Below are 24,973 nucleotides of genomic sequence, written 5' to 3'. Positions count from 1 at the left end.
CTGGAAAACGGCAAGAATCACTCCAGACTTTTTTCTCAAAAGGCTGGGTTATTCTCCATTTTCCAGGGAGCCCTGGCGTGCGTCCCACAGCTCTGGCTGCCGGCGGGGCCCTGCTGGACATACCACGTGGCCGCGCATGCGCGCAGTGGCCCACCACGGTGCGGGTGTCACCAATATGGTGGAGCCACATAGCGGGCCCGCGCGGAGGAAGATAGGTCGCTCCCGGATCGCGATGGCCCGCCGGTCGGTAGCCCCCGATTGCGGGCCTGCCTGTCTTCGAGGTCCCCCCCCAGAGTCAGATCCCTGTTCCCGACTAGGACCGCCACTGGGGCCGCGGGTCCAAGCTCCCGCCGGGTGGTACCAGATGTAAACCAAGCCAGAGATTACTCAAATTAGACCCGTTTTCACTAGAAATTAGAAGGTTAAAGGGTGACCTGAACAAAATATTCAAGATATCAACAGGGAAAGTCAGGGTAGTTAAAGATATCTATCTATATCAATTATTTCCACTGGTTGGAGATTCTAAAACTAGGGGACACAGTCTAAAAATTAGGGCTAGACCATTCAGGAGAGATGTGAGGAATACCTGCTTCACTCAGAGGGTGGAGAGATTTGGAGCACTCTCCCACAAACAGTTGAAATTAGTTAGCACTGTTGCTTCACAGCGCCAGTATCCCAGGTTCGATTCCTGGCTTGGGCCACTGTCTGTGTGGAGTCTGCACATTCTCCCGTGTCTCCGTGAGTTTCCTCCCTGTGCTCCGGTATCCACCCACAAGTCGTGAAAGACGTGCTGTTAGGCAATTTGGACATTCTGAATTCTCCCTCTGTGTACCTGAACAGGCGCCAGAATGTGGTGACTGGGGCTTTTCACAGTAACATCATTGCAGATAATGTAAGCCTACTTGTGACAATAAAGATTATATAAAAGTTGTTAAATTTAAATCTGAGATAGATAGATTTTTGTTAAGCAAAGACATTAAGGGATATGGGCCTAATGGATTTAGGTCACAGATCAGCCATGATCTTATTGAATGGCAAGACAGGCTTGATGGGCTGAATGGCCTATTTAAATAGCAGTCCAGCACACTCGTATCACTTTCTCCAGCCTGCTTTACTTAATCAGACTGTGCAGGACATTGACAGTGCAGAGTGAAAATACCAGCAGCGTGATGAGGAAGTTTGCTCCTTTAGGCAATCATCTCCCGCTCCCCCCCCCCTCCTCCCCACTGAGCTCTTACCTGCCCATGCCCCACTTGGTCCTCACCTGGAATCTTCTTCCATCCCGTTCCACAAAACAATTGGTATCTCTTTGACCCCCTTATTTGTGAACATTTCATGCAGTCTTGTTGGGCTGCACCTTCCCTCAGTCTTCACCCTGCCTTCCATTGTTCATCTTCTTCATCCACGTCCTTTCTCCACTACATGCCATTGTGAGCATTGTAGGGCCGACCCATCCCCATCACTCCCCCCCCCCCCCCCAACGAGACTCGTTAAGTAAGGAGACTCCCACCAGAGTCTCCCAATAAGGACCCCCACTGGCGACCTCTCCCCCCCTCATAGAGACTTCCTAAACAAAGAACCCTCCACATGGACCTCCTAAATACGGAGACCTTCCGCAGAGATCCCCTAAATAAAGAGACCTATCAAAGAGAGCCCCTGAGTGAAGAAAACTTTCTCAGACGCCCTCTAAATAAAGAGACCCACCCCTCCACATACCCCCCCCCCCCGGAAGAGAGACCTGTATCTGGAACCCCCCCCCAGAAGAGGGGGTTTCTGGAAGCAAGAGTGCAATCACGACAGAGGCAATGGAAAAAAATAAGTGCTTTAAAACTCACCTGGGCAATACACATGCTGGGTCAGGCACTCAACCATGAAGGGAGATGAATGAAATCACTTAACTCTACTTAAATGGGCAGTAATTGTTCATTTGATGACCTTAATTTGGGCCTGGTCATAGAAACATGATCTTAATTTGGGCCTGGGCATAGAAACATAAGAGTGCATGATTTAATGGGACAGAAACCGCATCCTGTTTTGGGTGCGTTTAGCCGGGTATTTCTCGGCACCTGCAGTGCCGAAAACAAGACTGCTATTTAACGGCATGTTGCCGGCTTGATCGAGGAATGCCCTGCTGAGGTTGCACTTAAATAATTTCCTGCAGTGACGAGCCCAGTACCCCCTCCCCCTAACCCCACCCAGTGCAGAGTTCAAATTGACAACTCAGGAAGATGACTCGTGAATCGGGGAGCCATTGTTACCTCATTCCACTGAGTATATTCTCTCTTCCTTCCCATTCTTTGATCATTTTTATGTTAACCTAATGCACTCTTTCACCGCCCAATTGTTCTCAAATAAAAAGTTGTATTAGTTTCTTTCTTCCATCTCTTGGCTTCCTTCAACTATATTGGAGGAAGGAACATTGTTTAAAAAGTTGCTTTTCCATTAGCTTAAAATAGCACTTAATGTATGAAATAGGTGGAATAAGTACTGTCGTCCATAGTTCCCCACTGGACATAACACGAGTGAAATAAAATCCTATCAAGATTGCTTTTCAAATAACTATTTGGCCATTCAGGCTCTGACAAAACAACAGAGTAAACTTGTTACTTTATAGGATTAGTTGAATCTCAAAGCAAATACGTTGAAGAATGGTCAGTTTATTTATCATTTGCCAAAGTCTTTGGGGCCAAGACTCGAATGTCAATGTTTGATCTGTTGAAATGTGGCAGAGCATGATTGAAGTTCATTGATAGCAAAGGACCCCAACCCTGTCCCAAATTACAAGGACAGGTTCATTCATGAGATCCGAGCAGGTGTTTTGCAACAGTCCAGGCCCATCAATAGTGCCAGCACACAACCATTGGCCAGAATGTCCAATCAGTGCCATGTCACTCAAATGGAGCAGCAAAGTCTTGGGAATTTCTGAAAGAGAGTGACTGCCTCGCAATCTTCAGCACTTTGCGTAGCTAATGGCACGCTGTCTTCAAGTAACTGATATCATTTGCTGTCTATTACTCTTTGCATCAACGGTATGCGTGGGACCTCTTAAAACTTCTTGTTGGGTACTGGATTGAAATGATAACTGCTTCTTAAGAGGGGGAGGGGATCATCCAAGGAGATCATTGTCACTGTTACTGTCACTGGCTTAGTACAATTACAGGATAGACATGCAGAACAGAGCTCCCTGCATTATTTTCTGGCTCCAAGTGTACAGCATCTATCAATTGCTGTGCTTGACAGATGTCAAACTTTTGTTTTTACATATGGACATTTTCTGACAAATTGCAGTTATTCCATGATATAGTGGCACAATATGTCCCCTTTCAGATTGAAATGCCCTCATGACATTCATTATTATTTCCAGCATGAACATTCTAAAATGTTTGCCAAACACCTGCTATTTGGGCGTTTAGTACGATAATATTTTGATTTGTTGACAATTTGTTCCATCCAAAATTGGCAGTGTAAATCTGAAAACCTGTGCCAAGAACTAAGATCAGATCAAAATAAATATTTTCTCTCTCTTTCCTGGCAGCAATATTTTTGCCAGCTTAAACAAACTTAATTTTGTCTCCTGGGGTGGAATGTCCCAGCCCCAAACTGTAAAAAATGACTTTAAGTTGGGTCCCTGACATTACCTTGCCGCCCTCCCAGCTTTCTCAGGTGAACCCTGTAGAGTATAGTTGAATATATGAAAAAAAAACTTTGAAAAAGCAATCCATTCAGAAGATTCTCAGATGTTGAAAAAAGGCTGCAGCAAAGGCAAGTAAAAGTGTTGATCATGAAATGGGATGATCTGCTTAAAAGGATGTTGGAGAAGGAAAATGAAAATGCCAAGGCAGTCACTTCCATGGTGAGATCAGAAGTGGATAGAAGCCTAACTAGATGAAAAAGCCTTGGTGAATAAAGCAGTGTTCTGTCAATAAACATCACAAAATTCCCGTGGATAAAGTAGGAAGACAATTGAAGTCCTTGAGCTTGGTTCCCTCTTTCCCAACTGCACAGGAGTTACATGTTGTGACTATGACCATCAAGTTGGAGAGGGTGAGTTCATTAAAGGAAGGAGTTCCTCAGTGATACTGATGAACTAGGAACGGACAGGGCAATGAATGCTGGCCTAGCCAGCAAAGCCTACATCCAATGAATGAATAAAATAAATTGCTTTGAACAGTTACATTTGAAGAGCTGCAACCAGAACCTGATGAGAGGCTGCTGGTCAAAGCATTCTCATTTTCAGAGTGCGCTCACTGTTTGACAGATGATTGTCAACTTCTTGGAAGGCACTCCACCTGTCCGGCACTTCACTCACCTTAAGTGGCACATTTCTGCTACCATCCTTCAAGCAACATGGAAAATCCACTGTTTCCCTGTGGTCAAGAGAAGAAGGTATAATGGCATCAACTGCTTCAGCAGCAGGAGGATCAACATTGACAGCTGCCTTCTCTTCAGTTACATACCACTTTACAGAACAGAGGTGATGGCCCTCTAGGTGCAACTGGAAGGAGACAAGATCCTCCATATAGGGTTTACAGGCTAAGGATCAGCATTCTCAACATTTTTAAAAAATAAATTTAGAGTACCCAATTCCTTTTTTCCCAATTAAGGGGCAATTTTAGAGTGTTCAATCCACCTATCTTGCACATCTTTGGGTTGTGCAGGCGAAACCCATGCAAACACTGGGAGAATGTACAAACTCCACACAGACAGTGACCCAGAGCCGGGATCGAGCCTGGGACCTTGGCACCGTGAGACTGCAGTGCTACCACTGCGCCACCATGCTGCCCTAACATTCTCAACATGTCTGAGCACCAATACCTCCAGGGGGCTCTGGCTCTTATGGAATGTTGTTGCTGATGCCTGCAGCCTCCTGACCTTCTTCTGAGTGGATCAGGTGGACAGGTACTGCCAATGACCGACCAGGTGCCTGTCATTGGAGTGGCTCCAGATCTCTGCCCCTCATCAAGTTGCATTATCTCTTCTCCTGAAAGGAGAGGAAACAAATAAATGTGAGCAATGGCTTGTATGAAGAAGGTCAGTTTGCACAGCATGTTAATGAAGCATGTATGTGAGAGGGCAGTGCAATAAGGGTAAGTATGAATGTTGACTGTTCAAATTGGGATGTAAGATGCTCACAGGAAGAGGAATCAATGGAGCTGCAGGTTGTGTTGACGTGAGGAATGTTGTGCAAGTAAATGCGGGGCAATTCAGGGTCCTTTTTGTCATTTATTCTTTGATGGGCTGTGTGTGGCTGACAAGGCCAGGATTTGTTACCCACCCCTAATTGTCTTTGAATTGTGTGAATTGCGAGAACATTTCAGAGGGTACTTAAAAGTCAACCACACTGCTGAGGGTCTGGACCAGACAATTACGATCGAATGTCTTCCCTGAAGGACATTAGTGAACCCATATGGTTTTTTACAAGCGATGATAGTTGTCATTATTCCCATTCCTGAGGCGTACTTTCAATTCCATATTTTATGCATTGATTTTGAAATCCACCAGCTGTTTGGTGAGATTGTAACCCCTGTCTCCAGAATTTTGACATGCGTCTTTGGATTGCTAGTCTAGTGACATTTCGATTACAACATTGTCCCTCCGCTTGGGAATTGGCATATGAAAGGTATGCTACTCATCTGCCACATCCTGCTGAAGTCTGGAACTTCTTGTGTCTCGTTTGGAGGGAGCACATTTCTGCTGTTGACTTCCTTGGCCACTTCCATCCATAGGTACTTGAAGTAGTCTTGCTTCTGCCATCCTTGGTAGAGCTCACCACACTGCAATCCCTCCAGGTGAGAGACCTGAAAGGGGAGGTGGGGCAGAAGGGGGGAGGGGGGGGGCAGTTTTCCTCAGTCTCCTCTTCATACCCGTGGCTGTTGGGCCTCAAAACCGTAAGTGCTACTGAGTTTTAATAAAATCATGCCATGGTCCCTTAAAAATAGGAATCCCTCTTTTGGCTATGTTACCTCACATGCAGTCCCAAATTGGCTGGGGAGTCCAAGGCAGGACTTTAATTGATTTGCTCTTGGAAAAGGCAACTGGCTGGAAGGTTTTGTGGCACAATGGTAGCACCTCTGTCCCTGGGCTAGAAGCTCCAGGTTCAAGTCCAATGGAGGACTTGATGACGACAGAAGGACTCCTTTCCGTGCTGGCCCATCACGTCCGTGCCGACCATCATGCACCTAACTATTCTAATCCCATTTTTCAGCACTTGGTCCATAATTTCTGATGGAAATCGCAGTGAAATCAAAGACACGTGAAGTTCTTTTCATGGACTAAACTAATTTGATTTATTCTACTTGATTTAGAGTTCGACACTTATTCCTATGGTAGACAAATATATTGTTCAACTACACTCACCAACACTATCTCTATTTCCATCAGATACTATTTCCAGTGCTCATCTAAATACTTCTTAAAAGTCATCAGAGTTCCTACCTCTACCACCCTTTCAGGCACTGAGTTCCAGATTCCAACCACCCTCTGCGTGAAAAAGGTTTCCCTCACGTCTCCTTTAAACCTCGTGACCCTTAGCTTAAATTTATGTCATTCAACAGGCTGATAGTCAGCTTGGGAAGCCTTACACTTTTGATGTATGTCTGAAGACATGCTGAAAAATTTAAAATGCAACTGGAAGGCCTTCTTGTCAGGAAATTATGTTTCTGACCTAAAGATGGATCTGTTATTGCTCCAGTCACCACGTTAGTAAGGTTGTGACTATTTTACCTGTCCTAATTATATTCAAATCTTTACATCTTCCTTTCCCTCACTCACTGCATGGTCCACAACACTCACGATTTAATTGAAATCGCTAATTAGGTTTCCTGGCCTCATGCCACCAACCCCTCCCCCTAACAACCATCCCACACTCCTGCACCTTCAGCTGATCTGAGCAGTTAGAAATGTAAAAGCGCTTTACAATGTGTCCACTATATTGCCATTTAGCTGACAATGTTTAGACGGGGCCTGTCCTGTCAGGGGAAATGCATGGAAATTCTTTCATCTTTATTCTTTCATGGAGTGAGGGTGTCACCGATAAGCCAAGCATTTTTTGTCCATCCCAATTGCCTTCAAACTGAGTGACTTGCTCGCCCATTTCAGAGGACAGTTAATAGTCAAGCACATTGCTGTGGATCTGGAGTCACATGTAGGCAAGACCAGGTAAGGATGACACAATTCCTTCCTCAAAGGGCAGGAGTGAACCAGATTGGTTTTGCAACAATCGATTATAATAATCTTTTTCAGTGTCACAAGTAGGCTTACATTAACACTGCAATGAAGTTACTGTGAAAATCCCCTAGTCATCACACTCCACGCCTGTTCAGGTATACTCAGAGAGAATTCAGAATGTCCAATTCACCAAACAAGCACATCTTCCGGGACGTGTGGGAGGAAACGGGAGCACTCGGAGGAATCCCATGCAGACATACGGGGAAAGTAACGTGCAGACTCCACACAGACACTGACCCATGCCGGGTATCAAACCTAGGTCCCCGGTGCTGTGAAGCAACAGTGCTAACCACTGTGCTACCATGCCACCCTACTTGTCACTGTAATCTTTGATTGATTCTGTGACTTTAAGCTGAACAGTGGGTGGGACAGAAACATTAAGGTGTGTTTCAAATGAATATGTTATTGGGAAAATTGGCAATCAGAAACTAAGATAAAGAGATTATTCTGGGATATGGTTGTTTGAAAGGCTTTTTGTAATATAAATCTAAAAATCTTTGATAATTTGACTGCCATCTCGGAGGACAGTTAATAGTCAACCACATTGTTTTCGGCCTGAAGTCACACGTAGGCCGGACCAAGAAATTCCGAAACAAGTGTGTGGTGATCTTTGTGAGGTTGACTTCAGGTTGGAAATCGCAGTGATCACAAAGACACGTGAAGTTCTTTTCATGGACTAAACTAATTTGATTTATTCTACTTGATTTAGAGTTCGACACTTATTCCTATGGTAGACAAATATATTGTTCAACTACACTCACCAACACTATCTCTATATTCTAACTACAATTATATTCTATCCTCTCTAGCTCTACAATGCACTCTACTCCAGTCTCCTCTAACTCGATTCTGCCCTCTCAAGCTCACTCTCTCAGAAGCCTAAGAGTCAGTGCCTTTTCTAGTACTGTCCCTTAGCTCCATCTAGTGGCTAGTTTTAACATAACATTAACTCTTCACATGCTGTACATTTGTATAATGTCACAAAGTGATATGAGAGTCTCATTCCATGGCATCTCATGGAGTGCTCTGTCATAATATAATCAAAGTAATTCATTTCAAACTACCACCTGCCTACTTTGAAAATTCAAAATGAAGTTAAGGAGCTAAACTTTAATTGGAGTTATTTGACATAGCTATGCAATATGTTATTTTTTCAGCTCAAATTCAAATTTCACTAATTAATTCCAACATGAAGATTTTAAATATCACGTCCAAACATCTATTACTGGTCAGGAATTATGATATAAAATTATGGTATCATTTTGAACATTTTTTTATGCGATGAAATTTTCACAGAATTTGCCACTTTGTTGGCAATTTAAAGGGAAAATCAGAACTGGCATAAGGCTCGCTATTCAGTGTTGTCTGTGACTAATATCTAATATCAAACCTAGTGGTAGATGCTAAATGGTGATAAATTTTATTATGTGATTTTTGGATGGAGCAAGAATTCAATATTGATATATGCCATAATATTTTGTTATTTATCTTTTACAAATCCAGACAAAGATTATCAGAGTATGGAATCAAATATTGCACATTTCATTTTGTGCTCAGTGTCAACATTGAACAGATTAGGGTTAGATCCAGCAGCATGGGTTTTGGTGTATGATAAAAGCCCCTCTATAATTGAAAAACAATGCATCTATGAAATGGAACCATGATTTTTTCTTGCAACACAAACATGCTTTATGGTCCCTTTTACTGAAATTATTACGTTATTAGATTAAGTTACTTCCAGATAATGCACAATTATTTAAATTTTGTCCTCTGGATTTATATCAAGTTGGGTTTAGTCTGTTTTAATTGATTGCTTTGTAAATAGCAGACAGAGAGAATTTAATTCAATCCTTCAGAATTGGATTCAAGTCTAGGCCCCCGAGGCGAAGGCCCAAAGTGCTAAATGACTGGACCACTTGATTCCTTAGTTTTCTGAAAGAGATCTTAGACATGATATAAAGGAAACATTTCTAAGCGTAATTTTGGGCACAATTGGTAGGTGTTTCCTGACGTCCGCGGTGGTGAGATCGCGGCCCATATTTAACAGCACTTTGTGCCAGAAATGAGCACCAATGAGCTTCTTGCCATTTCTGGCTGTCTTGCTGTCTGATTCACCAGGCTTACGCATCAACAGCTTGCCGCTAACAAGGGGAAGCTGTTTTTAAAGGCTCCTTCACCACTCAGTCCCAGTCAATACACCAGCAGGGCAGCGTGCTGACCTGCTCCTCACTTAGCGATGCCAGCCTGGCCAGGATTCTGGACGGTATGGAGGAAAGACAGGACATCCTGTTCGCCCCAGACTGTCAGAGGGCTAGCAGCAGGGCCACCAATGCTGCCTGGGAGCCAGTGGCTGCAGCTGTCATTTTGGGCAGCATGACCAGGAGGACCACTGTACGATGTAGGAAGAAGACCAACGACCTCCATCAAGCTGCAAGAGTAAGTTACCACTTCTTCTCCTGGCATCAGTTCCACCTGCCACTCCTCAAATTCCCAACCCCCTGCCCTCCCCCCTCCCACAAATCAATGGTTGATACCTTGCACCCTCCCCACATCAGATCTTTGTACTTCTTCCTCAGCACCCCCTTGCATCCACCAGCACAACTCCTTCATATCCAGTTACGGTGCCCAGGCATGGCACATGCCATGCACCCCCTGATCAATCAAGTGTGGGGCTCACAATGCCCTCTTTTTATTTCCCGCAGGAGAAGATAGCCCATAAAAGGCATGAAAGGGCCAAGACGGGGTCAGGACAACTGAGATCTGAGTCCTCACCCCCTATGGTGAACGAGCCCTGGAGGTCGCAGGGTTGACAGAGGAGGGAATAGTCACCGACAGCGAGGCTTACCTGCGCCGCAGAGGTGAGGATTCACTGCCTCTTCACCCAGGTGACTTGTCTCAAGTGAGTTCATGTTAGGCAAAATGATCCTTCCCTCTCACTAACCACATGTCCATTTTCTCATACATTCTCTATCTGATGAGGCCGGGCCATTCTGAATTCTGTTCTGCCCCCTCCCACCCCCCCACCATGCAAGAAAACACCTTGGAGGAGAGCTCTGAGATGACCACCATCAAGCCGTCACAGCTATCACATCGACCTTCCACCAGTGCTGAGACTCGCATTCCATTGGGCGATATTAGTGGACAGGCTTCTGGGGCACAATCTGGTGAGCATCACACAGTTGCAGATGCACATCAGGTAGAGGCAGGAACATTCAAGGGAAACAGCAGTCAGAGGTCTGCTGGATCCCTGGACTCAACTAGGTCCGAGCCAGATGCAGAGCTTCTGGACAAGGTTCTCCCAGATGTGATGCAGATGCTAGGACACGGCCTTGCGATTCAGGAGGAGATGTCAGCGACATTCTGGGTAAGTAGGTCAGGTGTTTATTATGCATTGGTGCAGACTTGATGGGCCAAAAGGCCACTTCTGTGTTGTATTATTCTGTGGTTATGTGACTGAGGAGCATTACTGAGGGTGTCGACACAACGGTGCAGACAATGGGGTGGTGCCAGGACTGGTGGAGCCAAATGATACACAGGCCTCTGGTGCTCACTCCAGCTGACCCTCCATCCCAGAGTCCCCAGAGCCCTACAGGTAGCGTCAAGGAGGAGGAAGGTCTGGAGACCAACCTAGGGCCTACCACCAAGGAGATAACGGCGGTCTCCAGTTCTTCTGAATCCACCCACCAACCCCCCCCCCCCTTCCTGGCCCCGACGCCAGAACTGTCAAAGGTAGTGGGCAGAACAGCGTGGAACAACGATGCCAGCGATACTGATAAGTCGGATGACGCACTCCAGCTTCAGGTTCCCCGAGCCCGCCCACCAAGGCTTACCATATAAGGCCACAACTTGCGAAAAGCAGGAGGCCGCCCCCACCTCTTATTTGCATCCTTGGGACATACCTAGACATAGCAGTAGCCCTTGTAAGATCAAGAAGATTAAAGATCACTGAGTGGGTACTGGAGGGTGAGGGGTCAGCAGAAAGACAGGAGTCAAACTTTAGCATAAACTGAGAAGCACCAGAGCTTATCTCACAGCAAATTATCATCACTCTTCTGCCTTGCATATTGACCCGTTGACAGTGCCAAAAAAGGCCCATCACCCCGGGGTGATGTTACACAGACTCTCAGAGGGTGGGATATGGTAGTCGGGGAATGGAGGGGGGAAGGAGGGCAAGAGGGTGTAGCTGATGGTCAAAGTCTCGTCCTATGAGAATCTGCCGATGATGAGGGTCTTCCTGGTCCTCCGGGGATGCTGGACCCACATCGCCACATGTCTTCCATCCTCTGGCTCCTCTTGAAGGTCCTCCTTTCGCTCGTCCACCATCCTCTCCTGGTCCGCCTCCTCCTCCTTCTCAGATGAGGCTGCATGTTCCTCCTCCAGCATGTCGACCCACTTCTGTGCCAGGTTGTGGAGGGCACAGCAGCAGACCACCACAAAAAGGAGACCCTCTGGGGAGTGTACTGCAGTGCACCACCAGAGTATTCCACACATTGGAACCATATTTTTGCAGTCTGATGCACTATTTAATGACAGCACAGGTGACAACATGGGCCTTGTTATACCGGGTCTCTGCCTTGGCCATCGGCCTCTGCACTGGCATCATTAAACAGGACTTCAGTGGGTAACCCTTACCCCCAAGAGCCAACCCATTATTCTGGGTTGGTTCTCTAAGATGCTGTGGATCTCAGTGTCCCAGGATCTAGCTGTCATGCATGCTCCCTGGGAAGCATGCACAAACATGCATGATCTAGAGGTGGAGGTCGCACACAAATTGAACATTCAGAGACTGGAATCACTTCCTCTTAATAAAGGGTACACCCTGATGCCCCTGTGCGCATAATGTGACATTCGCTGCATCAATTACCTTCTTGACCTGGGGCATCCTGGTGATGGCAGAGAATTCGACAGCCTGGGCAGCTTGGTGGGGTTGGTCCAGTTGATATAGTCAGCTCTCTGGGCATTTAGGGTACCTGTGACCCCAAGAGGTGCCGCACTGTCTCTTTGGTGAAACAGAATCACCTGTCTGCCATTTCCTTGAAAGACCAATGATGCCTGGACAACTTGGGCCATCGCTGCCCCCCCACCCCCCCTCCCCGCACCTGCGGGCCATCTCCAGCCTGCATCGATGCTGCTGCCTTCTCCAGCGTCTGGCCAGCTGGGCTGCCATCAACACCACTGCGGGTCCATCGATTTTGGTTTCTGTCAGGAATTGGAAAAGGGACGAGACTGACAATCAGTTAGGGCTTCCAACCCGGGACCCTCAATTCCCCCAAGCTTCGCCCACCCTTACGTGTGCTGCCTTTTCTCAGAGTGCCAATCACCGAACCGGTTGTGCTGGAAATCTGCGCTCTACATACTTACCCCCGGCCACAGCTGGAGCCTGTAGACTCATAGCGGGATCATTAGGGAGATGGTGTTCAGTTGCCCTCCCCTGATCCGCACACACACCCTTTGGTCACGAGGCTATCCCTGGTGCTGAAGCCCAGCTCAAGTGTTTGATTGTTGGTAACTGCCTCCATGATGCTGACACTTCTGGAGGACAGGCAAAATGTTGAGGCTTCAGAGTTTGCTTAAAATGTGACGCAGTAATCATTGTCTGAGACATGGCATGTGTACCCATGAGAATGGACTTGAGCGTTGTGAAGTGTTCGACTAATCAAGGCCAATTTATTTTTAGCAATAGCCTTCAGCTGTGAAGCTAGAGGCTGTTCACAGTCAGAGGGAGTTAAAGTGACCTTCAGCATATCGCCAAGAACAGAGCTCTGTCCTGAAAATGTTTGGTAGGACAGACAGGCAGCAGCTGTAATTTCCCCCGTTAAATTTATCGATGGCTTGAAGGTCTCACAGACGAAAAACTCCTCAGCACCACAACTGGCCCAAGGGAGACCCCAACCTGAAACCCTTCAGCGCCCATCCCTCCTGAGGGTTGTGTCCCTGCCCTTCACTCCCCCACCTCGAGCATTGAGGCAGCAGCTCAGTGCCATTGATCTGCATGCCCGACAATATAAATGGCTACTCAACCCCTCAGCAGCCATTGTGCCAGCTTCACGTTTTTAAAAAGGAATACTAAACAACACGAGTGTGATTTCTCACTGGGGAACCAGTTAATTCCCAGGAGGCAGTTATATTTGACTTCAATCTCACTAATGAGATGGAAACTGGTGCTAATTGGGGTCAATGATGGCACGCCATATTTGGCTTGACCCAGAACACTCCTTCAGGAGCAGGCCATTCAGCATCTGGTGCAAATCTCAATTTTGGCCTTTCCCGCTATTTAACCGGCGCACCTATATCCACACTGGGTGCAATGCAGTGGTTAAATAGCGCCCGTTGTCTATGAGTATTTATCCTTTAAAATTTTCCATGCACACTAACATTGTAAAATTGTATGAGAGGGACAGATGTTGAAATAGAAACGTACCTCATTCATTGAGGTTCATAAATATTGTTATTGACAAACAGAACTTCGACTTCTAATAGATCAGAAATGCTCCAGTAAATGTTCATCTTAAATTCCTGATGATTAGCTGGTGGAGTAGATTGTCACTTCGTTGAAGTCGGCGGAATGGAAATCGGATGGTTTCCACAAGAGGTGATCACTCTGCTTTGCCAAATTACCAGCCAAACAACAACAGTAATAATAATAATACAATGAGGGAAATTATATCATCTCTCATCCTGGAATCTGAGGGAAGTCTGTAGCTGTTCCAAACTTCAAACTGAAGAATGGAATTATTTAAAATTAGGTACCAGCTAGTTGTCTGTCCAAGTGATCTTAACAAAATAATGGTACATAGTCCGGACAATGGAGAGAGAGGCCACCTTGTGAATTAATGACAGAAAATAAGTATTTTTGCCTGGAATTTCCACAGGAGTCCTCTAATGGAAAACCAGCAGATACTTTGGAGACATTGTATGAAACAGCGAAGAGCTTGTGTTTGATTCCACTTCCTCAGGCCTTCCAGCAATTCCCGATGACATTATGGCAGACGTGGAGAACACAGGAAATGCAGAACCTTTGTTGCTAAATAGTAAATTCTGTTATTGTGTTTTACATTATAATTTAGTTAAGATTTCTCATTGCTTCTGTTATATTTTGTCGGATTTTACTCATTTTATTAATGCCACAGTATATCTATATTCATCAGCCTTTCAATGTGGAGCACCTTCATTGCTAATATTCACTTTAAAATGCTCACCAGTGCCATTAAACAATTAATTCAAATGTCAATTGAATGGTACCAGATTTCTAGGTTTTTCTTTGTATTGTACATGTAATCACCATGATATTTGCAACAACATTTTATTGGACTGATTAGATTCTGTATGACCAAGAGATTGTTCTAATTCATTAAGTACTAAGGGGATGACTTACTACATTCAAATAGAAACACCAGTATCCTAATGTGGGGACAAGCCATCCCTCTGATATAGTGACTTAGCATTTAACATTGCATAATACTTTTCTGAAGGTCCTCCAGATGTTTCCAACCAGCATGTTAGACACACACATTTGGCACAGCATCTCAGAAATTGCCATCTTTTCATCGATTAGAATCCAGGATGGATTTTACCAGCCGCTGTGGTCCCTGCCATACCCCGCACCCCCCCCCCCCCCCCCCCCCAGCCTAAGAAGTCAGGGTCGGAAGGAGGGTTATGCTGAAGGGAATCAGCCCAACAGAAGAAAGGTTATCCTACAGCCATTTAACAGCAATTGGCAGAGGTCAGTAGCTCTCCAGTAGTGGCAGCATTGCAAGGAGCAGTGACCACTGCTGGTCCTGCACTCGGAGCTTTAGGGTGCATTTAACGCTGGATTGGGATTCTGAAATCTTTGAGTTGCATCCAACTGCAGAGAGCATGTTTGAGCGGTGGGGGGGGGGGGGGGGGGGGGGGGGGGGGGGCGATCTGAGATTTGAGACGCCATATGGCATTGGGGAACATGGCGGAAATAACACATTTGGGAATGGGGTAAGGGGGGAGAAGGGGGTTCTGGCTGCCATTTGACATGGGGCCTCTCCTATCATTGTTAAATCCTTGCGGCAGCAGGATGGGGGTCTTTAGTGGCATTAATTGGCCACTAATTGGCCACTAATGGCATTAATTAAGATCTTCAATTGACCTACGAGTGGGCAGGCCACCCGACGTCACCACTAATCATGAGTAGAACTGAGGGGAGGGGTGAATATGTTGGCGGAAGGTAGGATGTCCACTGGATCTTGCATGCCTCCTGCCTTCAAAACCACGGGCAGGGGCATGTAAAATCCAGCCCCAGGTGCTACAAACATTGTGTAGCTAATAAAGACATTTGATCTTTGTGTACTTTAAACTATCTTTGTCAAGGTTCCGTTTGTTCTGAGCTCAGGGAAAAAAAATTGAGAAAGAAACAAAAAATGACAAAAGGCCATTTAGCCAAAAGAAACCAATTCTTCCATTGACCACATACATTCTATTCCATTATTTCACCCTTTCATTCAGCCTGAGTACTTTTATTTCCAAAACGTAATTAACCAAAAGAATGCCTCTTTCCCATATCCATCCAGTCTTGGCTGACAATCTTATCTGAGCAATATTCGACTCATTCCTTCCTCTCTAACCCTGTACATCATATCTCAGTGTCTGTTTATCCCTCTGCTCATAAATGCTACCCGGTTAGGTGTCTAGATTTATTCAGCTGAGTTAATTAGCATGGTGCTAGCTGCTTTTGTTGGGATGTGCTCCTTTAATCCCTTTTGGGTCCACAGATTGAAAAACAGCTCTGTTGTTCTGAAGTCTGACATCTGAAATTCTGCATCATTTGTGCGGTCAGTGAGCCTGGACTTTGAGTTACATCTGCCTTGAACAACATAAAACATAGAACATACAGTGCAGAAGGAGGCCATTCGGCCCAGCGAGTCTGCACCGACACACTTAAGTCCTCACTTGCACCCTATCCCCGTAACCCAATACCCTCTCCTAACCTTTTGGGTCACGAAGGGCAATTTAGCATGGCCATTCCACCTAACCTGACTGTGGGAGGAAACCGGAGCACCTCGAGGAAACCCACGCAGACACGGGGAGAACGTGCTGACTCCACACAGACAGTGACCCAGCGGGAAATCGAACCTGGGACCCTGGCGCTGTGAAGCCACAGTGCTATCCACTTGTGCTACCGTGCTGCTCTAACATACTGAGATTGATTCTAAAGTAAATTCGGGGATCAGGTGTCTATCATATGAAAAGGCATGTACCTTGTGTAAATCGAATATGCATTGCCTCCGAAAGGCTGTGAACTTATGCAGGAAATTCAATCTGAGGCACAAGTTAAGCTCCCAAAGGGTTCCTCAATGTTAGCCAGATGGAAACGTGTGGGAAACCAAAACAGAGATGACAAAAATCTGGTGCCGCAGCGAGATATGAGACTTGAAACTGTTGCTTAAAGAACCAAGCAAATGATCTGCTTACAAGATAGTAGACAGATTGAAGAAAAAAATATCAAAGTGTGACATCAGAGGAAATGTAAAATTTTGGGCCCATTATATTTTGCTAATCAATCATTCACACTGAAGAAGGCAACAGCTTTTCAAGGGACTAAAAACAATGCGAATAAAGACCAGCCTGCATGTCTGTCTTTGTAATTGACCACAATATCTGCTTGGCTGAGCCAATGATCATTTATCTGGTAATTCACCGGGAAACCAATGATGCTTGTATTTATTTGCACCCTCTGCAAAGAGAAGTAATCATTAATGCATTTCTGAAATCCTTCATTTGCACTACGTTTTGCATTTTGTCAATCTTGCTGAATTTTTTGTCCATTGAAATACACCTCTTCGTTATGATCAATTGGAACACTTGCATTCACAAAATAGTCAACTTTACTCTTCTCCCTTTTCTTCCTTGGCCATTGGAAAGCTTTGCACAATCTGTTTTTGTTGGAAATTTATTCCAAAAACGTTACATTGAAATTTTAAAGTGTAAAAGATGAGTGTGGATGAGAAAGTGAGCACACCTTGTTTTGGACTGGGAACAAATTAAAACTCTGTAATTTCTACATAACATGAAGTCTTAATTTGCTTTCTGCTATCCTCCAGCCATACTTTGCATAATACAGTAGATTTCAGAAGTTGATTGAGGGCACTAATGAAAATAATTCCCTCTGGTTCATTCATTAATTACAGTCCTTGAATGTCTTCTTGCTACCTGAGGCATAAAAATGTTGAATAAATAATTAGAAGTTCACAACCTATTCTTCATTTTCTTTAAATAAGTGATTTCAGTTTTCCATCGCCATTGTGCAATCTCATTTTATGACTTTCCATTTAAAATATTAAAATACATTATTATGACCTTTTTTGAACAAATCTGCTGACAACATTTTCACATTTAAGAAGAACAAGCGGTGGAAATAATAATAACAATCTTTATTATTGTCACAAGTAGGCTTACATTAACACTGCAATGAAGTTACTGTGAAAATCCCCTAGTCTACACATTCCAGCGCCTGTTCGGGTTAGAGAGAGAATTCAGAATGTCCAAATTACCTAACAGCAGGCTTTTCGGGACTTGCGGGCTGTGCACCCGGAGGAAACAGAATGTTTTACTGATAGCCTGAATCACCTGCATTTGATTGTAATTAAAGAATCAATAATGAGAAAAATGTGTTATTTTAGTTCAATTACTGATTTCTTTGCTCCTGGTGGGGCTGGAGTTTCCACTTGGAGCCATCATTCCAATGTCGAGATCAGGTCTGGGTCCCAACCCTGCATTATGTTGGCAACAGTCCAACTAAATGGCCAGAGGTTATACTCGGTATCTAATTAAGAACAGTGGGCAGGTTCTCAAGCTGGAGGGCCAGAATTCCAGCCAATCTCCATCTGAAGGAGCCCTCTGAGCAGTTTTTCCGAATTCTCCTTTGCTGCCGGACTTCCATTGTGGAGTGAAAAATGCTCCATGTGGTGCCCTACAGCCACAGTTGTATATGAGTATATATACTGGTTGTGAAGGAAATCTCAAAGTGATCCTGGAGTGCTAACGACCACCCACAGCCCCCGCTCCACACAGTCCACTGATAGGAAACCAGTTCCAAGCATCTGCCATTTCCTCGATGACATGTGGGTCCATGGACCGAATGGCAAATTCCGGTTGCCCTCAGTTCAATGGCTTTAATTGGATCTCTTAATTCAGTTAACATGCTACCCGTGTTCACCTCTCTGATTCCACCCATGTTGGCACCAAAATCCCAGGAATGTTTTATTTCTTTGTTTTAAATAAGGCACTAGAAAGAATCCACCGAATAAAAGTATTCTAATATATGAAACTTTGAAACACAGTGGAATAAAGTGTGGGTGGTTGAAAAGATTCCATGTGGAGTGAATCACAATGCTGGCATTATCACAATCAGGATAATCAATATCAAAACATGGTGCATGGTATTTTAAACATACACTTTAAAGTCCAGATGAGGATTTTAAACCTCTGTTACAAGCTGTCCACCTGTAACTGCCCATTGAGGAACAAATGTATCGGTAAATGGCCGATTGTCCATGTATTGCACTGTCTGTACTTTTAATTGCACATATGCCTAACAGCCTGAATCAAAGGATGGTTTGCATTTCCCCCTCCTGAATGTAATGTTTGTGAAGTTGAAATATTCTGTAACTCTGTTTACTCCAAGGAGGCATTTGTCTGATGTGGTTAGAGTAACTCAATTTACAGTAATTCTCAAACCAATTTACTGGGAATAATCCCTGTGCATAATCAGGTTTAAGCGGGCTGCATGAGCTGGACTGCTCAGACCACATCTATTTTTGTGGGAAAGAAGAACACCTGGGAAGTTAAGTATTGTGGTAATCATGCTTGACTTATTGTGTCAGATTTCCCATGAAAAAATGTGTTGTAGATGGGTGATGTGGTGATGACAAGTAATACCATGGCCATGATTACAATTTAAATGTAGTGATGATTTATCTTGCGGTTGACTCAGATGCTTTTGTAGATTATAAGCATTTTACCTTGCATAAAATTGGGAACATTCAACGAGCTTTAATTTTCCACTGAAATGCTAATTTTCTATTTTTTTCCTTTGTAGCACTATGTGGTGGAAATATTCGAGGACCCACTGGTACAATTTTGTCACCTGGTTACCCTGACTTTTATCCAAATTCATTAAATTGTACTTGGACTGTGGAGGTTTCCCATGGTAAAGGTAATGAACTGTATTTCTGAGGATTTTGCATGTCCCTACCCATAAACTGTCTAATATTCTATTCAAGCAGTCAATTTTGAGCTGGAAGAAATCTGAAATGACAATTATTTTTTATGCAACAGGTCAACTGTAATTTGCAAGTATGAGACTAATTCAGTCAGCAACAGATTAGTTTCAGTGCGGAGAGTGAGGAAAGTGTATACATCCATTGTTGTCAATGAAAATAATAACGCCCTGGCAAAATTATTGGATGAATTAGCTTCTGCTTAATCCAGATTAATAGTGCTGGAGATGTGTGCTCCAGAATTAGCCGGAGAACTAGCTAAGCTGTGCAAGTACAGCTGCAACACTGACTCCCTGCAATGTGGAAAATTTCCCAGGTATGTTCAGTCCACAGAAATCCGACAAATAGAACCCAGCCAATTACACTTATCCGTCCACTCTCGATCATCAGCAAAGTGATGGAAGAGGGTGTCGATGGTGCTATCAAGTGGCATTTACTCAGCAATTACTTGCTCAATGTTGCTCTGTTTGAGATCCGCCACACACACAGCTTCTGACCTCATCACAGCCTTGACCTAAACTGGACAAAAGAGCTGAAATCAAGAGGTGAAGTGAAAGTGACTGTCTTTAACATTGAGGCAGCATTTGACCAAGTGCAGCATCAAGGAGCCCTAGCAAAACCAGATCCAATCGGAATCAGGAGGAAAACTCTCCACTGGTTGGAGTCATACCGAGAACAAAGGAAGATGGTTGTGGTTGTTGGAATTCAATCATCTGTTTAGGGGCTGTTTAGCACACTGGGCTGGCTTTGAAAGCAGACCAAGGCAGGCCAGCATCACGGTTCAATTCCCGTAACAGCCTCCCCGAACAGGCACCGGAATGTGGCGACTAGGGGTTTTTCACAGTAACTTCATTGAAGCCTACTCGTGACAATAAGCAATTTTCATTTCATTTCATTCATTTCATCTCAGTCCCAGGAGTCACTGCAAGAGGGGTTCTCAGGCACACCATCTTCAACTCCTTCATCAATTAGCTTTCCTCAATTATAAGGTTAGAAGTGGAGATCTTCACTGATTGAACAATGGTCAGTACCATTCTGCCTCCTCAGATCCTTCAAAGTGCTGGAGAACTTTCAGTTTTCAGCTAATAATTGACAACTAACATTCATGCCACATAAGTACAGATAATGAACATCTCCAATAAGAGAGAATACACCATTTCTCCTTGACAATTAATGGCATAATCCCATGGGATATTGATAGAACACATCGATGTTCTATGTTCTATCAATATCCCAGGCACTAGAACAGAAACTGAGCTTGACAAGCCATACAAATACCTTGACTACAAGAGCAGATCATGGTTGGAATTCTACAAAGAGTAACTCACTTACTGGCTCCTGAAAGTCTGCCTGCCTACCATCGATAAGGCACAAGTGTGATGGAATACTTTCACTTGCTTGGATGAGTGCAGCTCCAACAACACACAATAAGCTTGACACCATCCAGGAAGTGGCACACCATTCACCACCTTAACCATAGTTGCTTCACAGCTCCAGGGTCCCAGGTTTGATTCCCCGCTTGGGTCACTGTCTGTGTGGTGTCTGCACATTCTCCCCGTGTTTGCGTGGGTTTCCTCTGGGTGCTCCGGTTTCCTCTCACACTCCAAAGAATTGCAGGTTAGATGCTCTGCTAAATTGCCCTTAGTGTCCAAAAACGATTAGGTGGGGTTACGGGGATAGGGTGAAGGTGTTTGGATAGGGTGGGGGTGTGGCCTTAGGTAGGGTGCTCTTTCCAGGGGCCGGTGCAGACTCGATGGGCTGGATGGCCTCCTTCTGTACTGTAAATTCTATGAAACAGTGGCAGCAGTGTGTGCCATCTACAGGATGCACTGCAGCAACTCACCAAGGCTCCTTAGACAGCACTTTCCAAACTTGTGACATCACTCATCTAGGAGGACAAGGGCCGTAGGTGGAAACACCATCACCTGGAAGTTTCTTAAGCAACACAGTATCTTGACTTAGAACTTTATTGCTGATCCTTCACTGTCACCATGCAAAAATCCTGGCACACCCTTTGTACTGGCACTGTGAGTGTGCTTACACCACATGGACTGCTGCACTTCAAGAAGGGGATTCGCCACCATCTTCTCAAGGAAAATTGGGGATGGGCAAGAAATGTTGATCCCGCCAGCAATAACCGCAATCCATGAACGAATTAAAATAAAGATTTTGAGGAGCCAGGAGGTGTAGAGGAGAACTGGAAAGTGACTCCAGACTAGGTTGAAAATAAAGCAGAACCATCAACAAACCTGTAGGAATCTGATTTGGATAATTTACATATTTGATGACCGAGACGGTATATTTTGCAGGGTGATGAAGAATTGCTCCTGCTTAAATATCGGCTCATTCATTTCCAAACAGATCAGGCCTCATTGTGTATCAAATAATTTGGTCTCACGTTTCAGCCAGTCCTCTGTCAGATTCCAATTCCTTCTGTTTCCCCATTGGCAGAGCGTTCTAACTTTAACTAAAAGTATGCTGGTTGTCTGCTGGTCCTGGCCTGGGGGGGGGGGGGGGGGGGGGGGGGGGGGGGGGGGGATGGGGGATGGAAGGAGAGTTTTAACCTGTGGTGAGTTTCTGTGCAGTGACTTAAAGAGCTGAAATTGCTGGCATGTCAGGAAATCAGCAGAATTCTGTTGACTTTTACTTTTAACCTGAGAAAATTCTTCAGTAGATATGCACACGCCACCACTGATCAGGTCAGCCAGGATGAGCTCAGATATGCAGCCCTGGCTGATTTTCCCACAAGTTCAGGGAGATACACATTGCACACATGAAAATGAAAATCGCTTATTGTCACGAGTAGGCTTCAATGAAGTTACTGTGAAAAGCCCCTAGTCGCCACATTCCGGCGCCTGTCCGGGGAGGCTGGCACGGGAATCGAACCATGCTGCTGGCCTGCTTGGTCTGCTTTAAAACCCAGCAATTTAGCCGAGTGAGCTAAACCAGCCCCTAGTGAGCTAAACCAGCCCATGTGATACACATTGCACACATGTGACAATCGATGTGCCTCGGGTCACCCAGCAGATTCTTTCAATTAAAATAAATTGCACTCCCAACGTTCAGCTGCGATGTAACCACCAAAATATCATCATCTGCCTTTGTACTAAATATCCAGTCAGCTGGTCTAAAATTTTACTCTGCACCAGTCAGGTCTCCCACAAATGTTCATACATTAAAACGGGGTTGGCGGATGGCTCCTTGGGGAGCGCTACTCTCTGATGACATGCTTGATGAGCCCTGTGACGAGCCCTATACAACAGATGGTCAGGAAACTTACAACAGAAGCCACACCAGGACAACAGCAGTCATTGAGTGAGGATTCAAGGTATGCTTCAGGGGCCTAGTCAAGCCTGAGGCACCTTCAGCTTGCACCCCCCAGGATTTCCAGAATGGTGGTGGTTTGCCGCACCTTGCACAGCATTGCTCAGCAGCAAGGACTTGCCCTCCAGAAAGACGGAGATAATGAGTGCACTGCATCTTCAGTGGAGGAGGAACAGGAGAAGCAAATGGAAGTTGGAGACTGATGTGGTGGGGTCACCTGCAGGCAAGCAATTATTTTCCAGCGATGTCTATCGACCAAACTGATGTAGACATTTTTCGGTTAGTCCGAGCAGGGGAGTGATTCATTCCTCTCCTGACCTAAATTATTTTTCTTTAACTCTTGCAGCAATTTTAAAAGGCCAAAGTTCACATTTCAGGTGACAGGAAAAATGGGAAGGACGGAGTTTAAAATACAGCAAATTTAACAGTTTAAAATCACAAAACAGAAAAGTGATAATTTGATATGGTATTAAAAATCCAAGTGACTACCTTTGTACAATTGCAAATTATTTCTCTTCCTTTTCCTATTTCACCTGTGACTCCTGTAGCTTCAGTGGAACTACAGATGGGGCTTCTTGTCTCCAGGCTCTGCTGCGCAGATGCTCTTTGCAAAAGTCCTTTTACTTTTGAGAACCCTGACAACAACCCTGACCTGTGCAGTGGCAACCTTAATCATTGGTGCAGAAGGTAGCAGGTGGAATTCTAAGTGGAGGAGTGGTGTAAATGGGACAAGGGCTCAGGAGTCAGTGTTTTGAGAAGAGTCGAAACAGATCTGCATTCCCAGCAATAAAGTCACGGAGAAACAATTATCTGCATCGCTGCCTTTCTTTCTGAACATGGTAACATCACAAGCATTTACACTTGTGGCTTCAGAAACCGTCACTTTCTACTTGCTTAGATAAGTATTATAAGAAAACAAGAAAGAGATTCTGCAACCTTGGCTTTGTGTTCACACATCAGTATTGGCCTTGAAAGGATGCTATCCATCAGTGGTGACTGTGGAGTTGCACAGTTCAAGCAGCAGGAGCTAATTGTAACAGCAGTTCTGTGCCTCTATGCAGTCCTGCATAGATGATAAAGCATAAAGCAAGTAGCAACTACAGTGCTAGAGACCCCTCACAGTGATGCAGGCTCATCAGTGTTAGTCACAGATAATGGTAGTGGACCTCTGTACACCTCTAGCATCAGAGTTGATATGTAGCCATTCAACAGCATGATCCCAGCAAGCCGGATCAACAACAGACAACGGGAAAATGTGTAGCCGAATACATGAACCGTGTACACCTCTAGTGCTGCACAATTTAAGAAAAACAATTCATTCTTATTGTATTTTGCAGTCTTTATTGTAATTAAATCATTTAGAATCATGGAATCATGACACAATGGAACAGTTGTTAGCGCTGCTGCCTCACGGTGCCGAGGAGACTGGTTCGATCTCGGCCCCGGGTCACTGCGTGAGGAGTTTTCATATTCTCCCCATATCTGCGAGGGTCTCACCCCCACAACCCAAAAATGTGCAGGGTAGGTGGATTTGCCACGCTAACTTGCCCCTTAATTAATAAAAAAGAAAGAACCGTAGAATCAAACTGGCCTGAAAGGCATTTAGCCCATTGTGTCTGTGTTGGATCTTTGAAAGAGTTACCCAATTAGTCCAAATTCCTTGGGCCGGGATTCTCCACCGGGTTGTTCTGCGCCGGGGTGATTTTCCATTATGCCGGCACCTGGGGGTTTCCCGACGGCGTGGAGCTGCCCCACAATGGGAAACCCGATTGACCGTCCGACGTAACGGATAATCCCGCAGGCCGGTCGGGGCAGAAATGAGGTGGGGCGGAGAATCCCGCCCTTGATCTTTCACCATGGTCCTGCAAGTATTTGCTTTTCAAGATGATATTGAATTCCCCTTGAATGTTCTATTGAATCTGCTTTCAACAGCCTTCCAGGCAGTGTACTCTAGACCAGGACTTGTAGGATAAAATTCTCACCTCCCCTTCAGTTCTTTTGCTGATCATCTTAAATGTGTCCTCTGTTTACCACCAATATTTCTGGGGGTAGAAATAGTTCCTTTTAATTTACTTGATCAAAACCTTCATAATTTTGAATACCTCCATCAAATGTCCTCTTACCTTCCCAGCTCTAAGGAGAACAATCAAAACTTCCCTTCTCTCATTACATAA

At 44.8% G+C, this 24,973-nt stretch overlaps 1 protein-coding gene across 1 annotated transcript in view; it reads left to right on the top strand.

Annotated features, from left to right (window-relative positions):
• Nucleotides 1-24,973, top strand: part of csmd3b (CUB and Sushi multiple domains 3b) — a 2,394,280-nt gene that overhangs the window by 1,867,812 nt on the left and 501,495 nt on the right. The window contains exon 24 of the mRNA XM_038809755.1: nucleotides 19,295-19,411. Within this exon, the coding sequence (XP_038665683.1) occupies nucleotides 19,295-19,411 (117 nt within the window). The remainder of the gene's footprint in view (nucleotides 1-19,294; nucleotides 19,412-24,973) is intronic.

This window comes from Scyliorhinus canicula, chromosome 10 (genome assembly GCF_902713615.1).
Source record: "Scyliorhinus canicula chromosome 10, sScyCan1.1, whole genome shotgun sequence".
In the NCBI taxonomy this organism is placed as follows: Eukaryota; Metazoa; Chordata; class Chondrichthyes; order Carcharhiniformes; family Scyliorhinidae; genus Scyliorhinus; species Scyliorhinus canicula.
This window is presented reverse-complemented; position numbering and strand designations above follow the sequence as displayed.